General features: G+C 44.4%; 2 protein-coding genes across 2 annotated transcripts in view; one reads left to right on the forward strand and one right to left on the reverse strand.

Moving 5' to 3' along the window:
- The window catches only part of LOC130111578 (zinc finger protein 462-like), a 56177-nt gene extending 53415 nt beyond the window's left edge, over nt 1-2762 (reverse strand). The window contains exon 1 of the mRNA XM_056278810.1: nt 2620-2762. Coding sequence (XP_056134785.1) covers nt 2620-2629 — 10 coding nt within the window. The 5' untranslated portion in view covers nt 2630-2762. The remainder of the gene's footprint in view (nt 1-2619) is intronic.
- Nucleotides 2763-18164: 15402 nt separating this feature from the next.
- coq2 (coenzyme Q2 4-hydroxybenzoate polyprenyltransferase) overlaps nt 18165-23845 on the forward strand; it is a 32004-nt gene continuing 26323 nt past the window's right edge. The window contains exons 1-3 of the mRNA XM_056291860.1: nt 18165-18891; nt 19490-19656; nt 22274-22395. Of these exons, the coding sequence (XP_056147835.1) occupies nt 18576-18891; nt 19490-19656; nt 22274-22395 (605 nt within the window). The 5' untranslated portion in view covers nt 18165-18575. The remainder of the gene's footprint in view (nt 18892-19489; nt 19657-22273; nt 22396-23845) is intronic.

The following is a 23845-nucleotide window of genomic DNA, read 5'->3' on the forward strand; positions in this document are numbered from 1 at the left end:
ATATATTTGTAAAAATAGTTGGCAATGAAATTCACTATCAGTTCGTTGGTTTTATTTACGTTAGTGTACGCTATGTCGCAGAGCTGGCTACGTCACTTCAAGAAAAAGAAGAAAAAAAAACACTTGAAACGTGGCGGAGGCGGATGTTTCTGGGAACTATCATTTCCAAAGACCTGAAGCAGGAGACTAACATCAACTCCATCCTCAAAAGGTCCAGCAGAGGATTTTCTTTCTGCGGCAATTGAGGGAATTTGGTCTGCCAAAGGAGCTGTTGAGTCAGTTCTACACTGCAGTCATTGAATCTGTCCCGTGTACATCCATCGCAGCAACAAAACAGGATAAGAACAGATTGCAGCGAACAGTAAGGACAGCAGAAAAAAATCATTGGCGCTCCACTGCCCACCCTGCAGGACTTGTACACCTCTAGAGCCTGAAAACGGGCGGGCAGAATCACCTAAAAAAAAAAAAAAAACACCCAGGACACAGTCTGTTTGAACTCCTACCCTCTGGCAAACGCTACAGAGCAATGTGCACGAAAACCACCAGACATAGTACATTTTTTCCCCCCACAGGCCATCTCTCTCATCAACACTTTACAGCATGGTGCAAGAATAGACAGACACTTATAATGCAAAAATTACACTTCGTCAATGAGACTGCCTGGTCAAGATGCCTCACCTACATATCTATGATGTGCACTACCTCTTTTTAAACCAGATGTGCAATACAAATGTTTGTGCAATACAGATGTACAATTGTAAATGCACACACAACTGCTGTATACTGGTTCAAATTATTGCCGTTATTGTTGTGGTTGTAACAAAGGTATATAATATAGTATATAGTAGGTAGTTGTGTGATGGACTGGTAGGTGAATATATAGTGGTTTATACGATATCTTTATAAGATTTATAAGTGGTTTATAAGACAAAATATATAAGACCACTTTATAAGTGGTTTATAACATAAAAGATATATTTTGGTTTATAAGATAACATAGTTTTGAACATATAGTATTGTATATGGGCATGATGGGTTGTGGAGTTGTGGTATTGGTATAGTGCAAGGACAATTAAGCAATATGGTATAATATATAGGTATAGGTTGTTCGTTATTCAGCCATAACAAAACTCTGTATAGTAGTGACATACCTTGTTGTGCATACATGCTTGCCTCCAATGTTCATGTTTGTTGTTCCATTTATTTATTTATTTTTTGTTTCTTTTGTTTTGTTTCTTTTTTTGTTGTTGCGTGAGTTATGTATGCAAGTGCTAGAAGCTGCTGTGAGCTGGAGTCAAATTCCTCGTGTGCACGGGCACACTTGGCCAATAAAGTTGATTCTGATTTGCTGTTAATTTTCCCTCTTGCACCAACATACCAAGACAAATTCCTTGTATGTTCTTGTACTTGACAATAAATCTGATTCTGACCCTTTAAAATAAATCCTTTGTCAAATAAATCCAACAATCTTGGATATACTGTACTGTACGTTGTACGTATACTGGTCCGCTGTCATGTCCATCTACCTCGGGGCATGTATGTAAGTAACCTGCTAACATTTATTTCAGTATCTCTGATATATTCTCTGCACCTTTGCACTTTATCGCCTCTTATTTCACTGTATATAATCAGTCCTTGTGTATGTAACTGAAGATTGTTGTGATGTCGTGTTGTTATTCTATGTTAAGTACACTGAGAGAGTGATGAAACCAGAGTCAAATTCCATGTATGTGCAAACCTACATATAAATGTTCCTGATTCCTGATACACGGGCAATAAACTTGATTCTGATTCATTGTTTGATGATATGGCACACTGTCCCCATGTGGTTCAGAGACCAAAACAACGTTTTGTACATTTCTCCTCATATCTGCTTTGCTATTACTTGATCTTTTACACACTTTGGAAAGTTCTGGTCATCATGATTGAATTTTTGCCTCAAGTTTCATTGACCGACTATGGGTCCTCTCTAAAACTGGCATATTATATTGAAATCAGTGATTGTTCACTCTGAACTATTATTATTAAACACAACAATAGACCACATAAATTAAGTTGCTTCTAAAGGGAACATTCTGTAACAATAATAAAAATAATCATTCCATTTATATACTTAATTAAATTGAGGTTTGCCAAAGTGAATGGGGTTTAATATGTTTGCAAGCAGCATATTCTATCTTTTCATTTTCTTAAAAACTATTTTGTAGCATAAAACTCATGTTTCTTAATGGTTATCCATTAAAAGTATTGTTCATGTATAATTGTTATCCAATGAAATGAGGGAGGTTGAACACTTGCAAAGTACTGTATGCATGTCACATTCTCGACCCCTCCCCCCCAAAGGTCTGATCCTAGTATCGCCCCTTCTTATGAATAAGTAAAATAGCTAAATTATCTAAAATAAAATTACTGAAAATCTGATACAAGTGAACTGATCACACACTGAATTAATAATACTGAGTAATTACTCTAACAAATAGAACAATGCTGAAGCTTAATAACCGAATCTATATGAATGAGAAATTGTTACTGAATGGTCAGGTAATGCAAGTTACATTTTATAGTCAAAAGGGCATTTAAGCAGTAAAATGTCAAGCATCAAAAATAATATTTGCATACCTTGTTCCATCTTGTCTCACAACACAGATCCAGGGCTTGGCAAATAAAAGTGATATCTGGGAGTTGAGTGCACAACAGAGAGAGACATCTTTTTACTCGGGATTAAAAACAAGACATGGGCATGCATGTAGTTTTGGGGTCCAGTTCACCACCCGTTTTCAAGTTTGTAAAACACGTGTTCCTTGGCGTTATCTGTCGAAAATAACTTCACAGTAAAATTTCAAGTTTAGCAATTAAAGTTTTGTCAAAATAATGTCCATGTCTGGGGGACCTGTGTTACCTCTCGGTGGTCGGGGCTGGCGTGATCAGGAGCGATAAGACAAATCAAATGAAGGCATCACAACGACTGCGCAGTGCGGAAATTAAACAATGGATTTATCAGAGCTATGGTCCGTTTGCTGGCGATCTAACTCTCGATTATCTTTCATTTAAAAGTCTTAAAAGCGCAGGCGGAACCAGATCGCCCGACTCCCTTTCTCTCTCGCTCTGTCTCTCTCTCTCTGCGTTTGTGTAACAAAAGATCGCAAGAGAAATTTCAGAGAAAAACTTGCAGAATTCATCAACGTGCGGATCGTGCACTCACGAGTTAGGCATAAAGTACAAAAAAAGGCTCGACACTTTTCAGACAATTTTCTGGACAATTAATCCCAACAACGCGAAGGGCCAACAACCACGGCAGCCATTTTTTCCCGCGATCTCGCAGCGTGTTCATCCGTACCTACTTCCGGTTTAGCGAAGCGAGGTCACTGGACCTTTTCTATCATGCTACGAAACATTCAAAACAGAATAAAGTGTTCATCCCCGTCCCGAGGCCGCCACAACGGCGCCGACAAATAAAAATTTAGTTCTGGCGGTTTAATTCCAAAAATGGAAAGCAAGCGGGCTTCCACTATAAATCAATGAGTCATTCATTTATTATTTCATCAGATCAATTAATTATCCTATTCATGTAGCGTACTTCATGCCAAGGAATTAATGTGCGGTGATTCCACTAATTCAGTGAGGGATTTGAAAATTGTCCGTGGACAATTTCATCTCTAAGCAATGTAGAGAATCCTTGCCGATTAAATGCTTTAGGACTCTTCGTCATCTTCTCTCGGTCTACTGGCGGATCGCAAACAACTTTAAGGTGCATACCGCCACCTACTGTACCAGAGTGTGTAACATCACGTCATTTTAGCCTATTTCTTAAATTCTCTGGGGACCCTGGGAAATGAGGGAACACTTTATAGGGACAACGGAATCCCGCCCCACCCCCCACCCCCCCCCCTCTCTCTCTCTCTCATTGGCTGCCTTATAGACACACTTGTAGACACAACGTGCAAACTTTGAGTGGGGATTATGATTTGTTGGTCGTCACGACATTAAGCACGCCGCTTGTCTGGGTGTAATCTAAATAAATTAAAGGACTGTCTTCAAGTCCAACACTGACTCTCGCTGCCCCCCCCCCCCACGGGCCTTTTGTCCATCCATCCATCCATTATTCAAGCCACTCATCCTAATTGTGGTCACGGGATGCTGGAGTCTATCCCAGCTGTCATTGGGCTTTTTGTCTTGAATTTATTTTTTCTTTCTTGTTTTTGGGCAATGTGAAATATTTTTAACAGGTACTGTGCAATCTTATTCGGGGGTTATACGTTTCATAGAGATTCTAAATAAAATTATTGCTAGTTTTCCCCTTATCCCACCCGATTAACCCAATGGCATATGGCCGGAACTCTTGTCGAATAACTTCCCTGGCTCACGTTTCCACAGGAAGGAGATAGTGGTTACACCAGCTTCCTTCAAACTTGTGTCGGCTGCTCTCGCTATTTTACACGCTGAAGCCTCGCATGGATTGCATTACCGTCAGGCCGCGGAGGAGACGTAGGGAGAACGCTTTCGGTTGCTTGGCTGCAGGCGCCCGGGTAAGCCAGAGAGGTCGCTGGAGAACGACAAGTCCCCGAACACTACACCGATCTACACCCACTGCCCCTCGGGTAAGGGTGGCCTAATGAATGCCTTACCCCGTGGACACTCTGGCCATGACCGGTTACGGCGAGTCTGGGATACGAACCTCCCAGCCACATGACGAGCGGGTTGCAAGAACGGCGGTTTATTCCGCTCGGCCACCAGAGCAGCCAAGTTTCACAGAGATTCAAGAATAAGGGAGATGTGCTGAGTGGAATAACTACAATGGTATAAAGTTGATCAGCCATAGCGTGAACATATGGGAAAAAGCAGTGGAAGCTAGGTTAAGAGGCGAAGTGATAAACAAGCACCACTATGGTTTCACTCCACGAAAGAACACCACTGTGTTGCCCAATGATGGGTGGACTTTTATTTTGACAAGACTTCTATTTTTATGAGTGTTAGTCATCATTTCCTGTGAGTCATGTTGAGGAAGCCGGCTGAATTTGTCTAATGTTTGCCATAGTTTAGTTACAACGCTGAGGAAATACGAGACAACCCACACTGTAAACGGCACAGAGACAATATCTTTTCACTCTGTCTGTGTAAGATGGTGTAAAGCAGGGATAGGCAACACGGTCCAGAAAGGTCCGGTGTGGGTGCAGGTCTTTGTTCTAACCAAGGAGTTACACACCTGTGTCTGCAAATCAAGGTCCTTAGCAAAGACTATTGGTTGACTAATAGAATCAGCTGTGTAACTGCTTGGTTGGAACAAGACGGTATGTAACTGTTTGTTTTGAACAAAGACCTGCACCCACACCGGACCCTTCTGGACCATGTTGCCTACCCCTGGTGTAAAGAGCCACAGTAAACGGCAAGTAAAGCTTACGACAACTCAAGTCATCATTTTGTAAGAAAGAGTTTAGCTAGTTGGATAGCTGCAGTTCCTACACTGTAGTGAGGACAACATAGTGAAAAGACAAAAGAAAAGCTGGTGTCGTATATCGTGGTAAGATGGATGCAAAACAAAGCAACAATAGTTCAGTGGTAAGTAGAAGTTCACAGTCATCTACTTCGTCAATTAGCTCATTAATACGAGCTCGCGCTAAAGCGGAGGCAGCTAAAGTATGCTTTGCATTTGCAGACCAAGAAGCTAAAGCTAAAACGGAGAGAGCTGCTAAGAAGGCTAAGTTACAGAAAGAAAAAGCCGCCAGAGAAGCTGAACACCAGTAAGAGAAAGCAGCTCAAGACCTAGAAGCGCAGCTAGAAAAGGCAAGAAGGGATGCTGAGCTAAAAACGCTCGCTATCCGATGAGAGGCAGCGGCTGCCGAAGCCGAAGCGGCTGTGTGGGAAGCAGCAGGTGATGGAAAACAGTGTTGTATTGGATGAAGCAGGCCCATCAGAGGAAGACAAAATTGAGCAAACAAGTGAATACGTCCAGTCTCATTTTGACCCACAAGTACAAAAAAGCCATCCACCTGCCAACTCCCCTGCCCTTCAACATTTCAGCCCCCTGCAAATTACAGCCTTTGTTCTGTGCTATGCAGAACACAGACTTCGCTTGCTGAGTCGAACCTATGACTTCACAAGTTTGCCTCAAACAGTTCAGCAGTCTTGAAAGCCTTCCCACCTACAGACTGTGCAGCAGTCGCCAAAGACATAGACCTCAGTGGAGAGGACGCACCCACTCAACGCAGCCAGGGTCTTTTGTGGGAGATAACAAGTGACACATTCACCTACTCCGTGTCAACCGACACCAAGCCATTTACTCACCATGGAGTCCTCCACAGTGAACAGTGTTTTTGACCCCTTGAGTTTTCTGGCCTCGGTCACAATCCAAGGAAGGGCCCTTCTTAGGGAACTCACAGCTGAGCTGTCTGAGTGGGACACGCCGCTACCTGAAGATAAGCTCAGTAAGTGGAGGCCTGGCGAGACTCGCTCCAGGACCTAAGACACCTTCATGTACCGACAGCAAACAGAGCTCTGCGTGTTCTCTGACGCATCCACCAAGGCCATCGGTGCTGTTGCGTACTTGAAGGCCGTACAAGAAGACAGACAAGCTCACATTGGATTCATCATGGGGGAGTCCAAACTCGTACCTCAGTCTGAACCAACCATTCCAAGACTCGAGCTATGTGCAGCTGTTTTGGTCGTGGAAATAGCAGAACTAATTCATGATGAACTGGACTTGAGGCTGGATTCCATCAAGCTCTACACTGACAGAAAAGTGGTCCTTGGCTACATCTACAACGAATCCAAATGCTTTTACGTCTATGCCCATAATAGAGTTTAGCGTATTCACTAGAGAACAAGAGCAGAACAATGGCACTATGTGCACACAGAGGATAATCCTGCTGACCATTCATCAAGGTCAATTCCTGCTTCACGCCTTACACAAACAATGTGGTTTACAGGATCCACCTTTATGTTCAAATCTTCCAACAAACCAGAACCAGTTCAGTCATTCGATTTAGTCAAACCCGGACTAGACGCCAAGATCCGTCCACAAATGAGGAGCTATGCCACGCAAGTACAAGAGAGAAGCCTCAGCACAGAACGCTTTCTAAGGTTCTCCAGCTTCAATACTCTTGTCCGAGCCATAGCACTCCTAATTCATATTGCAAGGACCCACAAGCCCTCCAACAGCATGGACAAGTGTAAGGGATGGCACAAGTGCGATCTACCTCGCACTCCAGATTAACTATGTCAAGCAAAGAAAGTCATCATCAAAGCTGTTCAGAAGAGAGCATTCACAAAGGAATTCGAAGCTTTGGAAACAAACAAGCCAGTCCCTCTAAACATCAGCCTTCGTCACCTCAGTCCAATTTTGCAGAACAATCTTATCTGCTTCGGAGGCCAACTGAAAAATGTTAACTAGTACATTGGAGAAAAGAACCCAATAATTCTCCCAAAAGACAACTATATTTCCTTGTTATTTGTCAGACACCATCATGACCAAGTCAAACATCAAGGCCGTCACCTGACAGAAGGTGCTATCAGAGCAGCAGGACTTTGGCTCTTGGGAGGAAAAAGGCTCATCAACTCAGTCCTACACAAATGTGTAACCTGTCATAGACTTAGAGAAAAGATGCAAGAACAACGTATGGCAGACTTGCCACCAGAACGTCTCAAAACTTGCTCTCCCCTCACATATGTGGGCTTGGATGTCTTCGGACCCTGGTCCACCATATAAGAGGGGGACAAGCTGAGAGCAAACGGTGGGCCATATTGATCTGCTGCATGAGCTCCAGAGCTGTGCACATCGAGGTCATTGACTCAATGGACACTTCAAGCTGCATTAACGCTTTGCAATAAGAGGACCTGCCAAAAAACTAAGATCTGATTGTGGCACAAACTTCATAGGGGCCTGTAAGGACCTTGGAATGAGCAAAGACCAACAAGACGCCACTGTGCAGATGTTCTTAACCAACAAGAGTGCTCCTGGGTAGTCAACCCCCCACATGGGTGGTTCTTAGGAACGCCTGATTGGAGTGGCTCGAAGAATTCTGGACTCAATGCTTCTTGAACAGTACACCCGCTTAACCCACAAAGTCCTGTGTACACTAATGGCAGAAGTGTCCGCGATCATAAATGTAAGGCCACTAATCCCAGTTTCAAATGACCCTCAGAATCCATTCATTCTGTCACAATCAATGCTCCTAACCCAGATAGTTGGAGTCCCACCTCCACCAGGACACTTTACATACAAAAACCTCCTCACCAAACAATGGAGACTAGTCTTGCCAACAAATTCTGGAATCGTTGGAGTCGACAGTACTTGCCTACCTTGCAACGCCAAGAGAAATGGGCCAAATCCTACCAAAACTTGCAAGAAGGAGACATTGTCCTTTTCAAAGACAAGCAAGCTGACCGCAACAACGGGCCAGTGGCCATAATCACAAAGACCTTCCCTTGAGAAGATGTAAGAGTGAGAAAGGTGGAATTAAAGACCTCGGATCAACAACGTTCAAATAAGTTCCTCAGACCAATCTCAGAAGTCGTCTTACTTCTGTCTAAAGACTGATGTTCAGAAACCCACTTAGTTCACAGGCGGAGTGGTGACCTCACAGAGGCCAGGTGAGGAGTGTGTTGCCTTTAAGGCATAATGATAGGTGGGCTTTTATTTTGACAAGACTTTTATTTTCATAAGTGCTAGTCATAATTTCCTGTGAGTCATGTTGAGAAAGCCGGCTGAATTTGTCTAACGTTTGCCATAGTTTAGTTACAACGCTGAGGAAATACGAGACAACCCACACTGTAAACGCAACAGAGGCAAAGTCTTTTAACTCTGTCTGTGTAAGATGGTGTAAAGAGCCTCAGTAAATGGCAAGTAAAGCTTACTACGACTCAAGTCATCATTTTGCAAGAAAGAGTTTAGCTAGTTGGATAGCTGCAGTTCCTACACTGTAGTGAGGACAACATAACTATAGATTTGATGTTTGCTTTGAGAATGTTGATGGAGAAGTATAGAGAAGGTCAGAAGGAGTTATATTGTGTCTTTGTGGTTTTAGAGAAAGCATATGACAGGGGGCCGAGACAGGAGGTAGGTATTGTAGGAGGAAGTCAGGAGTGGCAGAGAAGTATGTAGGAGTGGTGCAGGATATGTATGAGGGCAGTGTGACAATGGTGAGGTGTGCGGTTGGAATGACAGATGGGTTCAAAGTGGTGGGATTACATCAATAATCGGCTCTGAGCCCTTTCTTGTTTGCAATGGTGATGGATGAGATCGGGCAGGAGTCTCCATGGACTATGATGTTGTCGGATGACACTGTGATCTGTAGTGAGAGTAGGGTGCAGGTTGAGGAGAGCCTGGCGAGGTGGAGGCATGCACTGGAGAGAAGAAGAATGAAAATCAATAGGAGCAAGACGGAATACATGTGCGAACGAGAGGAAGGACAGCAGAATGGTGAGGATGCAAGGAGTAGAGGTGATGAAGGTGGATGAGTTGAAATACTTGGGGTCAACTGTTCACAATTATGAGGAGTGCGGAAGAGAAGTGACGAAGAGAGTGCAGGCAGGGTAGAGTGGGTGGAAAAGCGTGTCAGGAGTGATTTGCGACAGAAGGGTACCAGCAAGAGTTAAAGGGAAATGTCTTTATGCATGCTCAATAATCCAGGTAAGAAAATCCAAGACAGAAAGTTCAAATAGTAACATATGACTGTCACATGATGACATGATATGGTTGCATTGTGTGTTTTTAGAGAGTTGATAATTCGCTTCATTTGTCAATATCCTCAGCGAGGAACAGAGCAGAGAAGGGGGTGATGATGCCAGCATTGGCAGTGACGGAGTGCAGGCTGTTCTCATTCCCTGGTCGTAGTGAAAGGTATGAAAAGTAATGCACTAAAATTTGTATGTAACCCACGTATGTAACTACGTATGTAACCCTAACTCTAACCTCGGGGGAGAGCTGTTCCCCCCTACACTCCCCCCCTACAATGGGTTTGGGTTAGGGTTACATACGAATTTGGGTGCATAACTTTTCGTACGATATCACACAAACCGTTTCATGAGAATACGTTGTGGAGTGACAACTAGTGGAGACTCAGGCGAGGCTGGCAGGTAGGCTTAAGTTACCTAAAAAGCTGATGAAGGTTATTTAATATGCTATGATACATGTAAAGTATCCGATGTCAAACTTACATTTGAGCAAGATGCTAATTCACATAATCGATTTTAGGGAGGGACTGGGGCAGATCAGACACGCTAGGAAGCAAGCCGACACCACAGCCACCTGTGACAACGGGGCGATCAGCAAAGACTTGCCAGTAAATGAGGGACAAGCTGCCACCGTTGAGACTAGTGAAGAAGAAGCTGGCAGGTAGGTTTAGCTAAAGCTTCTCAAAGGGTTAATATGAACACATGTGTAAAGTATCAGATGTTAGGTTCATTTGCATTTGAGCAAGTTGCTAGTTCACATAATCGATTATAGGGAGGGAGCAGAGAGCATAGAGGCAACAAGCAAGCAAGCGTACACTACCCCCTCCCCCCTCCGAATGGCCTTCACCCGGTCAAGTCAGTGACTCATTCCGTCAAATGATGACCGAGAACGGACCGGTGCCCCGATGGCCCATTTCCCAGGGCAGAGAAAAGCAAGAGGCGATTTTCTAAAGCCTACTGTACTCGTTTACTACCGAGTTTACCGCGACTGGTTACTGTACTCTAATAAAACCAACAAAGTTTACTGCTTTGCATGCAAACTTTTTGGAGGACCCAAACAACACGAAAGTCACTTAGTTAGTGGGTATAGCAACTGGCAACATCTGTCAGAAGTGTTACAAAAAACCATGACAGGACCCGATCATAGATGCTTACCTTGTGTGGAAGAAACTAGAATCTCGGTTACGACTGAGAAAATGCATCGACAGTCAACTTCAACATGCCATCACAGCGGAGAAGGCACGTTGGAAAGCTTTATTGACCAGAGTGTTTAGACGTCATTCTTTTTCTTGCAGAGAGAAATCTGGCATTAAGAGGCAAGAATGCTGAACTGGAAACCCCAGAAATGGAAATTTCCTTGGACTGGTTGAACTTTTAGCTCGATGTGACCCTATGTTGGCTGAACATGTCCGTAAAATTGTGACATCAATAGGCGCTGTGTCATATTTGAGTTGGTGCACACAAAACGACTTTTTGCAGTCAATTTCTGATTGTGTTATTGGTAAGATTTGTGAACAAATGAGCCAGGTAAATATTACGCTGTTGAATTTGACAGCACCCCGATATGTCAAAACAGGAACAAGCTTTTTTTCTATAATAATCAGACATAAACGAAAATAAAGAGGCAAAAAATAGAGGAGGCATTTGTTGGAGTCAAGACTGTTAAAGATACAACTGGTGAAGGACTCGCAGAGGCTTTAGTCAACACCCTTGACAGCTTAGGGATTGATTTAGTAAATTGTCGTGGTCAGAGCTACGATAATGGCTCCAATATGAGAGGGCTTCACCGGGTTGTGCAGGCATAAATACAGGAAAAGAATCCAGAGGCATTATTTATGCCCTGCGTGAGCCACAGCCTTAACTTACTGCTAGTGACGCAGCCTCCTCTAACAGACTGTGTTTCAGTTTTTTGGAACCGTTCAAAGACTCTACACAATGTTTTCCTCATCTGTCAAGCGCTGGGATATTTTGAAGGAATTTGTAGACTTAAACCACTGAGCGAAACGAGATGGGAGACTAAACTGGACTAAGACACTGCATTATCAGCTCTGAGGTGTTTGTGATGCGTTAGAAAAGCTTGTGTTCCAGTCTAAAGACGCGAAAACCAGTTCAGAAGCACCCGCACTGTCAAACGAAATGATGCGCGTGGAATTTCACACCTGTTTGATTATCTGGCATGATCTGCTGACCGAGATCAATCCGCGGAAATATCGCTTTGACATGGCTGTTAATTAGGTTGCGCATCTGAAGGTCCTACCTAATACAGTACAGAGAAAACGGGTTCGAACAACTTGTGTCAACAGCTCGCAGGACTGCAGCCGAGTTTGAAATCGATACAGAGTACACACAGAAACGCAATCAAAAACGTAAACGTTTTCATGATGACAGTAATACCTCTGATGGCCCACAAGAGCAGGACGCACAAACGCACTTTAAGCAGGGTGGGAATTGTCTTTTATGTAATTGTAGACACAGTTACCAAGGAACTTGGTGATCGATTTCAAAATCTAGGGCAAATCGCAGAGAAATATCGTTTTATTATCGAGATGGACGACATGACACAGGAGGACATGGAAGAATTTGTCACACAATATGCCCTCACATGCGACGTTTCTAGGGATATAATTCAAGAAATTTATCCTGCAAGCCGATTTCTTAACGAAGATCGATGCAGAAGAGCTCTAGATAAATTGAACTCCATTTCAAAGAGAAATCTCGATGTGGTTTTCCCCAATTTAACTCGCACTGAGCGTCTTCCTTTATGGCATCTGCAGAGAGGTCTTTCAGTTAACTGGAAATCGTGGGGACCTGCCTTCGTTCTACCGTGGACAGTGAGCGATTGGCGCATCTGGCTGTCATATCAATGGAAAACAAAGTTGCGCGCTCCACTCGTTTCAGTGAAATACTGGACAGGTGGGCAGGCGCGAGAGCAAGACGCGTGAGAATCTAGTGGGTGCGTGAAGATGACTATAGGGTTATGACTTAACCGATAACCAACGTGTAAATGACAAACAAACTAAAAGCGACACTGCCTTCATGAACTAAACAAAAAAAGGTCATCATAGCAGAAACAAGATTTCAGGGAACCTCCGTTATAATGGACTTCTAACCAAACACATACCGAACGCACAGGCTGCGCGTGAGAAATGGCACACGTGTATATGGAAACATAAAATGTAGGCTAATGGAATAAAATTGGACAACTATATATTTTTAAAAAGCAATGGAACTATTGTAATGGCTTAAAATGGAATTTTAAATAAATCTGTTATGTTGATCATCACTGTGTAACGGTTTGTGGCTAATTTTTTTGCGGGGCTGCGGGGGGGGGGGGTTGGTCGAGAAGTAGGTCGTTGCGCCCCTGCCTGCGATGCCTCTGCCGGAGCAGAGGGGGGGGGCGTACTCTCTCAGGAACAGCACGGCGTCGAGAGACCCGTGGCCTTCGCCCCCAGGGCCCTGACTTCCACAGAGCAACGCTCCTCAGTGGGTGAACAGGAGGCACTGGCTTGCGTCTGGGCGTGTGAGCGATGACGTCTTTACCTGTATGGACGTCAGTTCACGCTCCGGACCGACCACCACGCACTCACCCCGCCGCTGTCGGCCTTAGGCTCAGGCCACAAGCCCTTGTGGCGACACAGGCAGGCCGCCCGCCTCAGGCACGATAACTACGTGCTGAAGTTCCCACTCTGAATGTTTCATATAAATGTTGTACGCCTCTCCAGCCAGTCATCGCGTTGGATGAGCTCAAACAGGCATGGGAACGGGACCCTATACTAGCAAAACGCTCCACGTACATACGTGCTGGATGGCCATCACACGTGGCTGTCGAACCGGCACCTTACGCTAGACTCAAACACGAGCTGTCCCGCTGGGGAGGTGTCTGTGTCTCTCGGGGGCTTTGCACTGTGGTCCCAAGTGGCCTGCGTGCGTGTGTTTTAGCCCTAGTGCACGAGGGTCACTTGGGCATAGTGAAGCTCAAGCAGCGATGCGGAGACTTGGTGTGGTGGCCAGGCATCGACCATGGTATTGAACCGCTGGTCAGGGATTGCGCCGCATGCCTCCTCAGCGGCGAAGCTGGACCGCCAGCCACACCGCCCTTACAACCCTTAGCATGGCCAGCCCGTCCCTGGGACCATGTCCAGCTGGACATCTTGGGCGAATTCCATGGGCGAGGAGTCCCTCATCATCAGCGGTTCTTGGTGGTGGTGTACGACCTCCATTCAAAATGGCCGGAGGTGGTTTCGGTGGGAACAGTCACCACTAGGGCCGTTATCGATGTCCTGGACAGCTTGTTTGGAAGGTGGAGTCTGCCCCTGTCCATTACCACGGACCGCAGCTAACCTCCGCAGGATTCTCTTCCTACCGCCGCAGCAGAGGCATTAAGCACCTCCGCACTGCCTACGTTCACCCTCAGGCCAATGGAGGGGTAGAGCGTTGTAATCAGACTCTTAAGAATGGTATTAGAGCACACCTGGTCCAGGGGTGCTCGTTCCAGACTGCCCTGAATCAAACGCTGATAGGGCGAGTCAGCATTCTACCGCTAACACCTCCCCGGCATCCCTCATGCTGGGACGTGAGATGGCGCTCCCACTGGATAGGCTCAGGGAATGGCAGCACACAGACCTCGGCGGGCCAACGCTTAAGTCGCCGTGACTAGGCACCAGAGGGAGATTAAGCAGTGCTTCGACAATGCACGTAGGGCAAAGAAGCCTCACATTCAGGTGTCGGACTGGGTGCGAACCTGTCGGCCCCGGCGAGTCAATAAAATGAGCACGTTCTGGTCTCAGCCCCTGCAAGTCACGCACAAACTGGGGGTTGCCACATTCAGACTGAGCGACGGTTCACGTTGGCCCGCCAGTTGCCTCAGGAAAGTGCCCGCACCTCCTCCAGTTTACACACCCGAGTCTCCTCCACCTTCCACTACAGCGACCGGCTGGCCTGAGCCATCGCCAGTACAGCCCGCACCCGACCTTCCACCTGAGCCTCAGGAGCCAGAACCAGAACCGGTCGTGAAGGCTGGAGGTCGGTCTACACGGGTACGGACTCACCCTGCCCATCTTAGGGACTTGGAAACCTCTTTCCATACCTAGGTCTGTTCCTGTCAGGTGTGTTAGCCTCTGGTTGAATGATGGTAACTGAGCAGTGTTCACATCTTTGTGTTAGAGTTTTATATAGGAGGGGGGAAATGTTGTGTTGTGAGTACTGTGTTTGGTGTTTTACGAGAGTTGACGGCTTTACGGGAATGTGCGTTGTGAAGTAAAGAATTTCCATGTTGCATGGAACTACTGTGTGGACCTCCAGTTTTGGTGCCGCCTCACTGAATAGAACAGTATGTGAGAAAGCAGTCAGCAGAGACTGTGGCCGGTGTGACACTGTTTTTCTGGGCGTATCCAGGTTTCGGTCAGGGCTTGTCCCTGAATTTGGATTAATTCTGTTATATTTACAGCCGATTGGCAATTCCATACGCTAAAAGTAAAGGAGGAGTGAGTAGAGGAGGCTTTCCTGAGGGATTCTCAGGGTTGCACGTCTGCGATAGATGCGATTTTTTTCGGTAACCGTGAATGAAAGGGATGTCTTTGTAGCACATGGTGGGTGAGGCAGGCAACGAGATAAAATAGTAGAAAAGGGAATTACCAGTCAGTGTCAGGTAGATTCGCACAGGTAGACTCGCTCAGGTAGACTCGCACAGGTATGCTCGCTGAGATACACTCGCGCAGGTAGACTCGCGCAGGTAGGCTCGCGCAGGTCTTGACCCAATGAGGGCTGACACACAAGGGCTGAAACTTCCGATGACTCTGCAATGCAGCTGTGTTTAAATACCAGGAAATACCGGAGCTGAACCCACCCCCGTCTGATTTTCACAACAAACGAAGCAATAGAGGGCGCGACTCGCGTCTGCTGACCCAGCTACTGAAGCTCAGGGAGTAAAACTAGTAAGTGCTCAGCCCAACAAAACCTGGCCCAAATCCGAGTCAAAACTCAAAACAAGTTTTAAATCACTCACTTACCAACCTACTGCAGTGTTTAATGTACAAGATCAGAGCTTTCCTTTCATTTCCTCCTGTGTATCTTTGCTATTTACATCAACTGATTGTGTCTAGCTTATTGCTTGCCCAATTGCCTTCATCTTAATGGTTTTTTATCATGTGCAACATCCTGTGGATAAATCTTCTCTATCTTTTGAGCCACTGGCCCCACGTCCTGTTTATCCTGGACACATAACTGTGTATGTGGTGAACCAGATTGAGAATTAGCAATCATATTAGCCCTTTACACGATTTTCATCATTACATACTGTTTTCTTTAAAATAACAAGTTAAATACATAGATAGATTGGGAATCGTGTCCTCCTCTCACTCAAGGGAAGTTGTAGTACGGAAGGTCCTGGAGTCAAGCTCCATTGCAGGCCAGAATTTAAAAATATTACATTAGAATTTTTGTTTTTTCTTCCCACTCTACGTTGCACTGTTGTAAGCCATCCATCCATCCATCCAGCCAATATCTGAACCGCTTATCCTGCTCTCAGGGTCGCGGGGATGCTAGAGCCTATCCCAGCAGTCACTGGGCGGCAGTTGGGGAGACACCCTGGACAGGCCGCCAGGCCATGTACTAATTACTTTTATGGCTCAGTTTGTAGTTGTGTGTCAGGGTGTTGTGTTGCTGTTAAGCCCACTGAGGCAAATTTGTAATTTGTGATATTGGGCTATAGAAATAAAATTGACTTGACTTGAGTAGTTGTGATTGGAGAGGAGCTGACGCCAATGAGTAGGTCTAGGCCAACATAGTTCAGGGAATCCTCTTCATGCGGAATCGGTTTCAGTAAAACCCATATATTCAGTTATAAAGGACACCATTGCGTAATCGGTTTATAGATTCTACTGATGACGATGATGATGATGATGATGCATTTTCATTTTTGATCAAAACACCAATTTCAACACATTTGATTTGGGTGAGAGGCACAGTAGTGATTGCTAATTAAAACAAAAAACAAAAAAAAACAAAAACATGTCAAGCTCTGGAACTTTTCATTGTGCAGCACACGAACAATCTGACCAGAAAATGTGTGTCGAAGTTGTGGTTTACCAAAGTGAAGCGCGGTGTACCAAGGGTCAAGTGACAATAATTACCCCAGAAATATATTTTTCTCCTTTTTTCTTATGGGTTATCTTATGAATTCAACAAGATATTATTGTAACAGAACACGTAGTCATCAATACCATTATCAATTTCAGAACATTAACTTAATGGTATTGATGGTATTGTTAAAGTAACTTAAAGGTTACAAAAGTATAAACCTACACAGGTTGGGGGAGGACAGCCTCCTTCCTCGTCGAAGAACTCGATAAGTCATGCTTATTTCATAGTTCTTTCTTTCTTTCCTTCTTTCTTTCCCTCCCTCACATATACGTTGTTTTCTTTTTTCTTTTAAATAATTGATTGAGAACAACATGTAAGGATAACAGCCTAAACTTTAAAGCAAATCAGGCTGTTCAAAGAAAGTTGAATCAGTTCATTTGGACACAACGTTTATTGAGAGAAACGTTTCATCACTCATAAGTGACCTCTTCAGTCTCAACTTTTTTTTTATTGACACACATTCGAAAAATATATACAATAACTCGTAAAGGAAACATAAACCATATAACAACACAATATTCCCATTATCAAAACAAATGTAGACAGAATACATAAATAAAAAATGAATTAAAATAAAATGGGGGGGTCTACAAAAGGTACATATATAAGTATATAGATAAAAATAATTTCTAAATCACTGGGCAGAGAAGAAGCAAAGGGCTTAAACCACGGGGACATAAATCAAAACAAAAATAAACCAGATATAGCCCCATAAATCTTTCTTGCTATTTTGTTAGAATACATTCTTCTAAGAGATGAGAAAAAATAATTTGAAATCGTTTATAAACCAAACAAAAGAGGGCTTACTATTTCTCCATTTACCACAATGAATATGATATTTACCCACAATAATAATGATATTAATCATATCAGAAATAGATGGGTTAAATTTATCCATGTAAAAAAAAGTCAAAGAAAGGAATGTCATTTGCCTTAAGTGATATCCATCTTTTTTTTTAGATCGACCTAAAATCTATTGGACACAGGGCAATAGAAGAACCTGCGCTCTGCAGTTTCCTTCGGTCTCAGCTGACTGCAGGAATTCGACCAAAGAAAAGCGCCGCCCACCGGGTTAAACGTACAGCGCGTTTGTCATGCGAATCAATGTATGCACGTTTTGCTGTCGTGCTGGAGCCTACATTTGGCAGTGCTTCACTTAGAATGACATACAGCAGAATTGAAGTTATTCGTTTTCTGTAACGTTTTCTTGATACGAAGCACCAATTTTTTTAGATGCACTAACTAACCCCCGTTGCTCGAAGCGCTTTCCCGCTGTTGTTTCCTCCGGAAATAAATGCGGACGTACCACTACACCGGAAAGCGCACGGACTGAGAGGCTACCCGAGATCATTATTTTCTCGCGTGCTTTCCCCGAGCTGTCGCCGGCTTCTCATTCGCTCCACTGTGAGTTTGCCAGAGATGTCTACGCTGTGTTGTAGTCAAGCTAAAGCTAAGGCTAAGTTGATGTAGTGGACTATGCTGATTTGATATAGCTGGCATTGAATCGCTATATTCAGTTTGACCGACACACTGTTGTGTTAGTTTGGTCTGGAGGGGGGGGGGGGTAGAGAGAGCTTTGACACAGGAACACCTCATTCGCTTTGTGAAAACGATGAGCGAGTTTGTCGCAGCACAAAAGAAAAGCCTATTGTTGACACAACGTTCCTGTTTTGGGGACTTGCATTCTTTTTGGATACCAGTGCGTGTGAGTGTCGTTCCTTTTATATCGGATGTGACAGTCGTGGTAACGACCCAGTAAAGCCACCATGCTGCCTGTCAAGTTGACCTGCCAGCTGAGCGGGAATGTCCTGAGGAGGATACACCGCAAGACTTGCTGCTCCCCCCTGTCCTCCCTCTCCGACTGTTTCCTCCACAAGGAGAGAAGGACCAGGGATGGTCCTCCCCACAGCTCCAGTGGCTTGATAAGAGTTTATCAGAATAACGGGTCTCGACCATCTGCCAAACTCCAGAGGCAAAAAGGAGGGAGAAGACTGTTCAGCCTGTCGGCTGCGACTGTGGTGAATTCAGCACCAGCTGCCGTCCAGCCGTACCTCAGACTGATGAGGCTGGATAAACCCATTGGTTTGTAACTTTATGTATTTCTTCCTTCTATGATTTTTGTCGGTGTATTTCATCACTGGTTTTGGTGAACAAGTATTTTAGTTGCACCCAAACCATCAGCAGTACTAAATGTTCACTCTGACCTTCTGTATTCTCGGCTTTGAGTGAGGCTCTACAGATACTGTCTCCCCCAGGGCAAGAGTTGGTAGAATAGTTAGGTGTAAGCATATGCTGTGTGAAAGATATCTTGGTGATAGGTATATAGTATCACACAGCTGGATATGAGTCCTGTGGTAACAAGGTCACACTTCGATATTTTTTCCTATAATCATCCAGGAAAGTTAATTGAGCACATGTGTACACTCTTTGTAATCAACGCACATTCACATTTGAGGGTGGCCCAAATTAATCAGTCTTCCTTTTTTGGCAGCTGAACACCTCCATAAGAGCAAATGTGGGTATAGTGCCTTGCTCAAGGAGCATCATTACACAAAGTATTATGTTTTATTGCTTACTTAGCTGGAATGACAATTGTCCTTTAGTGCCAATACTTGTAGGCCTCGCTCAGGCTTATTCCTTGTTTCATTGACTTGAATTGCGGGGTGTATGTTTGGTGCAGGGACATGGCTGTTGTACCTACCATGTACCTGGAGCATCGGTCTGGCTGCAGACCCTGGATGCCTCCCAGATCTGGGCATGCTTACTCTGTTCGGAACAGGGGCTCTGCTGATGAGAGGAGCAGGCTGCACCATCAACGACATGTGGGACAAGGATTTTGACAAGAAGGTATAGGAAGCCAGCCACTCTTTTACTCACCTGTCCAAGTTTGTTTCAGGCTTATTTCCGCCAAACAATGAGATTGGCCAAAAACACATAATCGCCTGCACCGGTATTTGGTTGCAGTCCCAACTCTTGTCTTAATCAGTCTTGCCATATGTAGAGCTGCCTTTACTTGCTCCCAAACGGGAGTGAGTAAATGATCTGCGAGGTTAGAGCAAATGAAATTGCAGCAACGTAGATTAGCACTGACAAGTATCTAGTAATGAAGGTAATAACAGCTGTATAAATACAGAAATTTAATACGTAGTCTTCAATTTACAGTGGATGTACTAGTGTGCATTGCTAGCTGCTCCCAATATGGAAGAGTAGTTATACAGAGATATGCAAAGATAAGTGTTAAAATTGTCATATGCGTTAATTACGGGGCCTCTGATTATTATTAATATATCAGCATGCTACCAGTGAACATGCTTAATAGGAAATATTATTTTACTCACTGGCTTCGTTTTGGAGATTTTGGATACAGGCCCATTACTGGACTCGGCATACAACAGTGTCTTATGGGGCAATGGAACATGAGAGTCATGTTTCAACAAGTCCAATTTAACCTGGTTATTTAAACCGAGTATTTGGAAGTGTAAGTTAATGGGTATTACAAAGGATGTCCAGTATTATCAACATTGGTCTATCACATTGCTTAGCTACTTCCTTGTTCAACTTGCGGGAATGAGCATCTTACCATAGATAGTAACCATTGACTAGCTCTCCGGTCAGTGTAATTGAGAAATCATCGATAATGTGAAATCATGTACACAGTCTACCTGAGACACTAGGGTTTTTTGTCATTATTGTTGAAGGGACAGGTTTAAGGCTCGTGTTAAGTCAAGTCAAGTCAATTTTATTTGTATAGCCCAGTATCACAAATTTTCCTCAGTGGGCTTTACAGCAATTGCCCCATAAGATGCCGTTGTAAAGCTGTGTCCATCGGTGGTCCCATGTCCAAAATTTTCCAAGATTTAGCTGATGAGTAAAATTATATCATAACCGATAAACATGTTCACAGAAAGTGGAATCAGTTCATCTGGACACAATGTTTATTGACAGAAATGTTTCATCACTCATCTAAGTGACCTCTTCAGTCTCAACTGACTGCAGGTATCCCCACCCTTACAAACAATACAGTGGCATAACGACCCAAAACAACGATCAGTTTCATATGCAAATTGCCATGTCCATTAACTAGAGTTACAATGTGGTGGGAATTTTGAAACAGTTGAGACGTGTATTTTCCAAACACTGCATGTCAGTTGCTTTCAAACCCCAAAACACGTTGCGCCAGAAATTTGTCCACCCCAAAGATCGGGTCCCCCGGCACAAGCAGAGTAATATAGTGTACACTGTTAAGTGCCAGGAGGATTGCCGTGACTTGTACATCAGGGAAACCAAACAGACGCTGGCCAAGAGGACGGCACAACACAGAAGAGTTAACACGTCAGACCAGGACTCCACAGTCTACACCATCTACAGACCAGTCAAAGAGGCCATCTATGTGAAGAGGGAACAACCATCCCTGAACTTGGGGGGGGGGGGGTTAAAAGTACATCTGTCACCATCTTACAATGCTGTGATTGCAAACATTCCCCAATCCTCTGTGACTAGTACACATGGCCATTGTAACTCTAGTTTAATGGTCATGGCAATCTGCATATGAAACTGATTGTTGGTTTCAGTAGTTACGCAACTGTATTGTTTATAAGGGTGGGGATACCTGCAGTCAGTTTGCCACTACATGGTACCGGCTCAACTTGACTCGACTCGCTCGCTCTTTTTTCGTTTTCCATGACTGGAAAGTACCGGCATTTTGGTAACTGTTACCACTTTTCTGGTACCACCTTTGTTGAGGTTCCAAAAAAACTGGAGCGGGTACCAAAATCAATGCAGACCTCTGATCGGTCAGAGAAACACGTCATCGGTGTGTGCATGGGATATCGCTCGGCATGTTTAAATACCAAAGCAGTTGAAGTGGAGTTATCTTAAAAGTACATTTTGAAATTGAAAAAAACGGAGAGCCGAAAATCCAGCTACACTGATGGGGTACTGTTACGGTAATCAACTCAAGTTGAGCTGGTACCATGTAGTGGAAAAGGGGCGTTAGATGAGTGATGAAACGTTTCTCTCAATCCAGATGAACTGATTCAACTTCCTGTGATTTCCTTATCTGGGTTATTGAGCATGCATGAAGATGATCAACATGATGGCAAAAACAAGACGGCAAAAATAAGACCCACATGGAAAAAAGGGAATTTTCCTTAAAATTATTTGTTATTATGAAACCCTTCATAATGCCCACGTTGTTATTTACAACAACTATTGCTGTTTTGGTGATAATGATGTTATTTGGCTGTGTTTGGAACTTAGCTGCATCACTGTCCCTCCTATAATTATCACAGTGATAAAATAAATGAACCAGTGATTCTGATTTTTAATTAATGATAGAGGAGCAAGACCCACACATTATTCCTGGTGTAGTTGTAGTGTTGAAACCGATTTATTTTGTGTGTTTTCTGAATGAATAGCTGACTGAAATGGTGACTGCGTCTCTGAGATGATGTTCTCCATGCAGGTGTCCAGGACAGCAAGTAGACCCATCGCCTCAGGGGAGATCTCTCAGATGCAAGCTCTCATCTTTCTGGGAGGACAACTCTCCTTGGCATTAGGGGTTCTGCTGTGCCTCAACTATTACAGGTAGTACCCCTTGAACACTACCACCTTTATTAGTACATATCTTTGTGAATGCTCAACAATCCAAGTAAGGAACTCACAGAAAGTTGAATCAGTTCAACTCAATAAACATTGCGTCCAGATGAATTGTTTCAACTTTCTGTGATTTATTAGTATAACTGTTGTAGTATAACAGTATAACTGTTTAGTGACATGGTGGTTAACAGACTGCAGATGAAATGAGAAGCACCCAGGTTAAAATCATATTTCTCCCCAAAACAGGAAGGGAAAAATAGATAGTGAAAAGAAACAAATACTGAACAATGCAGAGATATAAATATCTCTAAACATATTTCTACCCTGCATGCTGAAAGTAGTCCAAGTGGGCAAGGGTAAAATTTAAATGGGAGGCAACAGTCTAGACCAGTGGCTTTCAATTTTTTTTTAGAGGACCCAACTTTAAAGAATATGTTTTCTTGTGACCCTAAACTGATTGTATTAATTTTTGTGTTGGCTATTTGGACTAAATTTATCATGCTCTTACAATGTTGGAACTGCTACACTTCAGTATTTTATTCATCATGTCTGTATTTCACCCCTCCGAGAATCGTCACCTTAACATGGTGGAGGGGTTTGGGTGTCATGGTGATCCTGGGAGCTGTGTTGTCGGGGGCAATAGCTCCTGGTAGGGTCTCCCAAGGTAAATTGGTCCCAGGGGAGGGGCCAGACTAAGAGTGATTCCCAAGAAACCCAATGAATTTACAACAGCAGAGCCACAGCACCTTGCTCGGAAAAGGTGGGGCCCCTTCCTGGAGCCATCCTGGAGCTCGCTGGCAAGCATCTGGTGGTCGGGCCCAGCCCGAAAAAACAACAAGAAGCCACCACCCCATGGACCCACCACCTGCAGGGATGAGCATTGGGGTAGGGTGCAATGCAGGCCAGGCAGCAGGCAAAGGCGGGGACCAGGGCATGCCAACTTCCGGCATCGCAGACTGGTCCTTGGGACGTGGAATGTCACCTCTCCAGCAGGGAAGGAGCCTGAGCTGGTGCGGGAGGTGGAGCGGTACCAACTAGATATAGTTGGGCTCACCTCCATACAAAGCATGGGCTCTGGTACCAAATTCCTGGAGAGTGGCTGGACTCTTTACTTTTGTGGAGTTGGCCAAGGTGACAGGCGCCAGGCAGGTGTGGGGATATACACAAGTCCCCGGTTGAGTGTTGCCGTGTCGGAGTTCTACCCGGGGAATGAGAGGGTTGCCTCTATACGACTGCGAGTCACTGGGGGGGAAGGCTCTGACTGTTGTCTGCTTATGCACCAAATGGCAGTTTGGAGTATCTGGCCTTCTTGGAGTCCCTGGGTGGTGTCCTGGATAGGGTTCCGCCTGGGGACTCTATAGTTCTGCTGGGGGACTTAAACACTCATGTGGGCAATGATGGAGAAACCTGGAGGGGCATGACTGGGAGGAACGGCCTC

Source organism: Lampris incognitus, chromosome 1 (assembly GCF_029633865.1).
Source record: "Lampris incognitus isolate fLamInc1 chromosome 1, fLamInc1.hap2, whole genome shotgun sequence".
Classification (NCBI taxonomy): Eukaryota; Metazoa; Chordata; class Actinopteri; order Lampriformes; family Lampridae; genus Lampris; species Lampris incognitus.